Source organism: Cynoglossus semilaevis, chromosome 6 (genome assembly GCF_000523025.1).
Source record: "Cynoglossus semilaevis isolate Cse_v1.0 chromosome 6, Cse_v1.0, whole genome shotgun sequence".
NCBI lineage: Eukaryota > Metazoa > Chordata > Actinopteri > Pleuronectiformes > Cynoglossidae > Cynoglossus > Cynoglossus semilaevis.
In genome coordinates this window covers 1,206,932-1,214,452 of record NC_024312.1, presented here as the reverse complement: position 1 = coordinate 1,214,452, position 7,521 = coordinate 1,206,932, and the positions used below count along the sequence as shown (strand labels likewise).

The window sequence follows — 7,521 nt, the reverse complement described above, 5'->3', positions numbered from 1 at the left end:
GTCAGGTTAATGACTCTGGTTGTTAGTTATGGTCAGGTTAATGACTCTGGTTGTTAGTTATGGTCAGGTTAATGACTCTGGTTGTTAGTTATAGTCAGGTTAATGACTCTGGTTTGGTCTTCTGTAACAGTCCCAGCGCCGGGAGGACTTTAAAGACAGAACCAGTCCACTGGGCCAGACGGCAGCTCAGACGTCTAGTGGCTAAGGCGGCGCGGGCTAACAGTGACTGGAGGATTTTCCTGTGCGATATTCTGACATCTTGACAACATCCTACGGAGCCGACGCGTCTTAAAATAAATGTAAAATTCCAGAAAGGCTTTTTTTTTAGACAGCCCTTTAGCATAATGCTAACTTAACAAAAGAAGTTTGGAAGATCGTAAAGTTCCAACCATACCACACAGAGGGATTATTTTTGCTCAGTGGCGACCCCTAGCACGCCCGTGTCATAACGCTTTGGTTGATTGGAATTTTTTTTATTCATGTTTGAAATACAGTTGGTTGGATTTTTTTTATTCATGTTTGAAATACAGTGGGGCTTGATGTTTAGATGGGGGGGGTCATTTAATTAATTAACAGTATATTTCTGGGGGGCTGGAATTAATTAATTGGTTTTTAGTTTTTTTTTAATGGAGTAAATGCAATCGAGATACGATCGCTGTTGTGGAACGGATTAGACTGGTATCTTAAATCCCCACAGTATAAACGTCCATTTTAGTGACTAGTACAGTTAATAAGTAAACAAATAACTTAACAGTTAGTCCAGTCTGTTTTCTCTGAATAAACCATGAAGGCTCAGACTCGTCACTCTCCACGCTCCAAACGTTCTTTCCTTCCTCCTGATCTCCTTTCTCGTCTTCGTGTTCTTACTTGTTCCTTACCACTCCTTTCTGCCTTTGTTCTGCTCGGAAAAACACACGGCGTTAATTTGCTTCCACTCGCTCCGACATCAAACGCGAGGAAACAGAGAAACGTTCTCCGAGACTTGAGCCTAATTATGTTTACGACCCCGTGCTGCAGGAACTTCCCTCCACGTCTGAGCTGAACCCAGTCTGGAACGAGGGTTTTTTTAAACGTCCTCCTCCTTCATTAGGGCCTGAGCAGCGATGTACTCAAGACTTCCTTCCCCGCGTTCTCCCAGGAAACAAATCCGACAGTTGAGTTTGTTTTCTGGAGGCCGTTCCTCAGAGAATTACAGCTGATTTATCCCCAGAAAAAAAACAAAAAACAAAAACAAAACAAAAAAACAACTCCAACGTTGCCACCACTGACAGGGAAGTCAAACGCAATTGGCATCACTGACCAGGAATAATGAGACGTCCACTGGGAGCAGCACTGAGTCCTAAAAATGATGACTCCACACTTTTGACGACGGAGACGTTTACTAACGGTAACTTTAACAGGTCATTAACAGTATTAATTAGGGAGGTTTGATATGAACTTTTTGCCGATATCTGCTACGCCGATATTGTCCAAACACCTAATTCCTCCGAATTGAAATATTATTCAGCCCCATGTAATATTTATTTATTTATCTGTTCAAACCACTGTATGAGTTGCTGACACCAACATTCTACATACAATCACATGATTATTAAAATGGATTAATAAAATGAGCTGCAATGCTGCCATCTAGTGGCTTCCACTTTAAAATACAGCTGTTTTTCCCCCAAAGTATTTTTAGGGCACAGATCATTTGGTGAAACCCAGGCATTGCGTTATTGGATTTTCACATACAATAATGATTCTTACAGGTATTACATAATTATGCTAATATTACTAAGCATTCTGGGTATTTTAGTCGATTGAATAAAGTTTACGTTTTAATCAGGCGGAATTTTGGTGACGTTTAAAAAAATGGAAAATCTTCAAATCCTGTTTCTGAATCAGCTCCAGTTCAGAGACACAGGAGGCCAGAATTAAAGTGTGAATTAAAGAACCTCCGTCAGGACGGGAGCCAATGTTGAGCCACACTGGGCAGAAACCATCAGCCTCCTGTTTGGTTCACAGCTTTACTGTTCGTCACTCAGTCTGTTCCTGACAGTGTGGATCCACAAGCTCCGCTAAACTCCGTCTGCTTTCTGTCTGCGCGTCGAACAGCGTGACGGCGATCAGCAGATGGACGATGAGTCACGGGGGGGCGGGCGGGGGGGGGGGGGGGGGGGGGGGGGGGGGGAATTCCACCACTCTGTCCATCATCGCAGTCGTTGATGTCTAAACCGGCAAAGTACATGACTTTTAATCGCAAATACATGAGGCCACCGGGTGGCGTTATAAAAATATGACCCAAAATGGGATTTAAACCCATGTCTTCATGGGAGACCTGAAGAAAAAAACATGGTGTTCCAAGTCCTATATCGCTATGTCGGTATCGGTTGATATCGGAAATGGAAATTAAGTGTTAGCTCTGGATCTTAGAATAATTCTTTAAGAATAGTTACTGTCTAACAATCCGGGGTTTTTTTTTTGGTTTTTGTTTGGGTTTTTTTTTATATGAAAATCCGATATCTGTTTCGCTAAATATGCTTGAATCGCTTGTAGGATCCTGAGACGTTTACTCTACAGTTTTGGGGGCTAACGGCTGCATATATCGGTATTGGTTGATATCGGAATCGTAAATTAAGTGTTTGGACGATATCGGCGTATCAGACATTGGCAAAAAGTTGATATGGAACAAATAATAAATAACAATAAAAAAACAATCTATAAGACAAAGAGGTTGTGTTTACTGCCTGTATGAAAATACCAAAAACAGGAATTAAAAAAAAACCCAACGTGGTTCCACGTGGACTGGGTTCTAACGAGGAGCTGCTGGTAAACTGACAGGAAACAAAAACTATCGACGTGTTTTATCAGTGACACAGAAAAAAGCCCACGACTTATCGACTGTTATATGACATTTAAATGTGAAAATCAATGAGGCGTTCAGGGAGCAGGGATTCAGGGAAATCGTTTTTGTTCTTTGGAAAAGGTCAATGTAATTTAGGAGCGGCCAATTTTAGACCAATCAGCATCAACCAAAATAAAATAAATGATCTTGGTTGTTGCTGCTGGTTGTTGACATGAGCTACAAACCAGAGTCACGGCTGGACGTGTGATTTCCTGTTTTTCCCTTTGTTTTTATATAAATATAAAGTACATTAGATAAATGTTCATATTTATTTGAAATATAATTTTACAAAACATTTGCTGAACTTCAAGTGTATTTTAATATTAATATTGATTTATTTTGAAATTTCATCCAGTGGACCAGTTTTGGCCCATGGGCCAGATGTTTGACATCCCTGCTCTATACTGGTGTAACATAAACTATTTTATTTATTTGCGATGTTGACTGGAGTAACCTAAACTATTTTATTTATTTGCGATGTTGCCATTTTTGAGCATTTTGGGCTAATTTTTTTTTTTTTAGCCGTCATAATTTTAGACAAATATTGACTCGTGATATTGACTTGTGAACATCCTGTGGTTTGAAGAAGGCTAACGGTCGAGAGGAAGTCATTTAATTCTGGACTAGTAGTGAATTCATGGTGAGCTGGAGTTCATTCAGTCTGGGCCACGTTTTATTTCCTGTAACTGCAGATTCAGTCAAAGGAAAAAAAAAAAAAAAAAAAAAAAGTTCAATTAAAATCCAGAACTGGACTGTTTGTTTTTTAACTCATAAAGACATGAGTGTACGGGGGCGGCGGCGGCGGCGGCTAATTTGACCGCGGCGTGTTCGAGGCCGTGCTCCGAGTGCAGAGAATGAAATCAGCTCAGTGAAATGATGCAAACGTTCTCAGAGGCGCAGCACGGCGGCTTTGAGGCGGAGAAGAAAAGAAAGAACAATCAGGAAGAAAAAAAACCCCAGTGTATGATGATGCTAATCCAGCAGAACGCTGCTCACCGACGCATGCGTTTGCATAATGGATACATACGAAGGCACGCGGTGAAGGTGGAAGAAGACGCCCGAGAACCTGTGACACGGGCCTCGGCCAATTAGAGCTGGGCTCCCGGCCTGTGGTCAGCTGCTCTCCGTGGTTTTATTCACTTTCTCTCCCCTCTACCCTTTCAGGCTCCGCCACCTCCCGTCTCCCCCCTCTGTCAATCTCCCCCTGCCTTCCTCTTCTCCTTTCTTCTGAACCCCTCTCTGCTGTTAGCGTCTCCCTCTTCTCTCTCTCTCCCTCATTAGAACGCTTCCCCGCTCTGCTCCCAGGAGAGTCAGGAGGATAAAAATAGATTTTCTCCAGTTTCTACTCCACTGCTGCTCTTTCTCCCTTCTTTCCTTCCTTCTTTCCTCCTTCTTTCCTTCCTTCATCAAACATCTGCAGTGGTTCTACACGATCCTCCTCCACTCGCTTCTTACTCTTACTTTTTATGTCCAACAGCTTCTCTCTGGGCTGGGCTAACTTTTAGCCAGCTGAGGCTAACTTTTAGCATAACATTTAGCTCTTTCCAAAGATTCCTCGTTCAGTTCCACCTTGTGTCAAACCCCAGGTCGAGGGAAGACCTTCATCATACGAACTATTACAGGCTGTATTTCTAACTGTCTTTCAAACCTTTAGCTATCGTTTGTTCACTATGTTCAGGCTAACTTTTAGCTCATTTCAGATCCGTTAAAACTTTTTCAAACTGTTTCCTCATTTGTCAAAAAACAGGGAAAAAGACGGAGAGACAAAGAGCTGCAGAGAAGATGGAGAGTTTGGCTGCTAACAAACAGCTAACGGCTAGCTGACACAGATACAGGCTGCTCACTTTGACAACACTTTCATGTCACAAACAGCTAAAAATACAGCAGCAGCAGCAGCAGCAGCTCTGACAGATGACAGACAGAGAACATCCATCTGTTGTTTCAGCCTCAGCTGCAGAGACGACAAATCTCTCTTCTGTGTTCAGTTAAAAATAAAAAAAAATAAAAAAAACCCACCCGTCGCTGCCACAGCTGCTCATTAACTGGATTTAAATCCAGTGAATAGAGTAAAAAGTGTCAGTGTTTATTTGTTCAGTCAGTTCCAGCGTCAGGTCACTGCGACACTGACCAGAACCACAACAACATGGTTCACACCTGTGTTTCCTAACAGCCTGTTACTGTGACACCCAGGTGGAAGTAGGTCGGCTGTACTCACCGTCTTTGTCAGCTCTTCTGAAGATCTGTGGAGAGAGAGAGAGACAGAGACAGAGAGAGAGAGAGAGAGACATGTTAGAACAGTACCAGGTCTGTAGACCATCTGTTGACAAACATAAGGTTTGTGTTGTATCCTCACAGTTTATAGTCCAGTCCATATATATATATATATGTATATATATATATGTATATGTATATATATATATATATATATATACATATATATATATATAATATATATATATATATATATATATATATATATATATATATATATATATATATATATATATATATATATATAGATCATGGACATATATCTATATTCAATCTCTATGTATGTCTTCATATATATTTATATATATATATATATAATGGACATATATTTATATAACTATATACATATATGTATTTATATATAATTATATTATTATTTTTTTAGATCCAGGTCTTTTTTTTTTAAGTAAATTACTTGACCTATTGACCCCAAACCTTTAGATACAAAAATTTTTGGTAATTTTGGGGGTTTTTTGGAAAAAAAACCTGATCATCAAATTTTAGGTCTGATGGAATTGTCTTGGTATAATATGATATAATAAGATACGATGCAATATGACACAGTACGATATGATACGATGCGATACGACGCAGTACGATACAAACAGGTACAGTGCAGCACCGTATGTGATGACACCATACGTTACGATACTTCTTCATACTTCATCTCCGTCGTACCACTTCGTGCTCACATTATAAATAAAACCCTGACGACATCAAAGGCAGATTTTATCTGCTTTAATCTTGACTTCCTGCCTTCACCGACTCACAAACAAATACAAGCTACTGATCTGCGGCTGATCAGTAATTACCTCCGTGCACGTGCGCACACACACTCACACACACTCACACACACACACACTGCTGCCAAGAGAATAAGAGCTCCAGTGGAAACTTGTCTGTGTGAAATTGAAAGAGGAAAATTCAGCTCCACGAGTTTTCACTGATGAGGAAAAAAAAACAAGAGAATAAGAACGACAAGAAGGAGGAAACAGGAGCTGAGAGAGGTAAACCACTAGGAGTCGCCGCAAGCCTCATCGTCCAATCATCTGCCTCCATGTCGAGCCAACATCCTGCCTCAGAGCTCAGTGGCCCACCTGGGTCACATCAGTCCATAAATGGTCCAATAAAAAGACCAACGAAGTCGGAACTCTGCCGCAGCTACGTAGAAACAGATGAAGAAGAAGAAGAAGAAGAAGAAGAAGAAGAAGAAGAAGAAGAGCAGCAGCTGTGGAGCCCACGTGGGATGATTTAAAGTCAGAGTGTTGAAGTCAAGTGCTGGAGGAACTTTGGGTGTTTTTTTTTTTTTTTTTCTCTCTCCTGCTTTTTTGGTGCCAACAAACTTTTAATGTCTGTGAAGGACGGAGAATTTTTTTTTTTCGGCAGAACTCCTTCAGGGGACGAAGAAGAAGAAAAAGCTTTGGAACGGAGCATCATTTCAACGCCGGCCAATGATGTAGAGAGGACGTGAGAGTGAGTGAAGTGGACGGACTGTCTGTGAGGAGACACGCCCGGCTCACCACGTGTATGCAACGGCAGCCGGCTACCAGGAGAGGGCGCTCACGGAACGAACCGAAATTGGGAACTTAAATTGGATTTCAGTCGTTAAAGAGTACAGTACAGTACAGTACGGTACAGTATAGAACAGTACAGTACAGTACAGTACAGTACAGTACAGTACAGTACGGTGTGTGATATGACTTAAGTCATTTGAGGTTCTAGGGTCAAGTGGGTCACCACAGACAGAAGGTCCACATGGGCCACGTTATATGGGTTATGGCCAACGCTGCGTTAACCAGAGCCCAATCCTCTGGTTCCATATTTGTTTTCAGAGCTGTTCTGTTCTGTTCTGTTCTGTTCTGTTCTGTTCTGTTCTGTTCTGTTCAGCCCAGTGTGTCGTCAACTATAAATAAGTGGTGAGTTTCTGCAGCGACAGCGACGTCTGAACAGAACCAGCAGGAAAATCATTAAACACCGAGACCAGGAGGCTCTTCTACACTGACAGGCTGTTCAGCTACACACACACACACATACTGTAAGTGTGTGTGTGTGTGTGTGTGTGTTCACCCATTGTCTCTAACTCTTTCTGGTCTCCTGGGGATCTGGACCTGGTTCTGACGAGACAGATCTGGGATTAAAATCTGGATTGAGGGAAAGATTCACTACAATAATACAGTACAAGAAGAACCAAAAACCAGGTGTACCAAAAATAGGCTGCATCAAAAATAGGCTGCATCAAATATAGGCTGGCCCCCCCCCCCCCCCCCCCCCCCCCCCCCCCCAGTACCACCTTCCAGTCAGACTCTCTCTACTCAGGACCTGACAATAACCAGTGAATCTGTCTGGATGAGGAGGATAAATCT

General features: G+C 41.8%; 1 protein-coding gene across 1 annotated transcript in view; it reads right to left on the bottom strand.

Annotated features, from left to right (window-relative positions):
• Positions 1–7,521, bottom strand: part of necab2 (N-terminal EF-hand calcium binding protein 2) — an 87,755-nt gene that overhangs the window by 76,342 nt on the left and 3,892 nt on the right. The window contains exon 3 of the mRNA XM_008311057.3: positions 5,103–5,127. Coding sequence (XP_008309279.1) covers positions 5,103–5,127 — 25 coding nt within the window. The remainder of the gene's footprint in view (positions 1–5,102; positions 5,128–7,521) is intronic.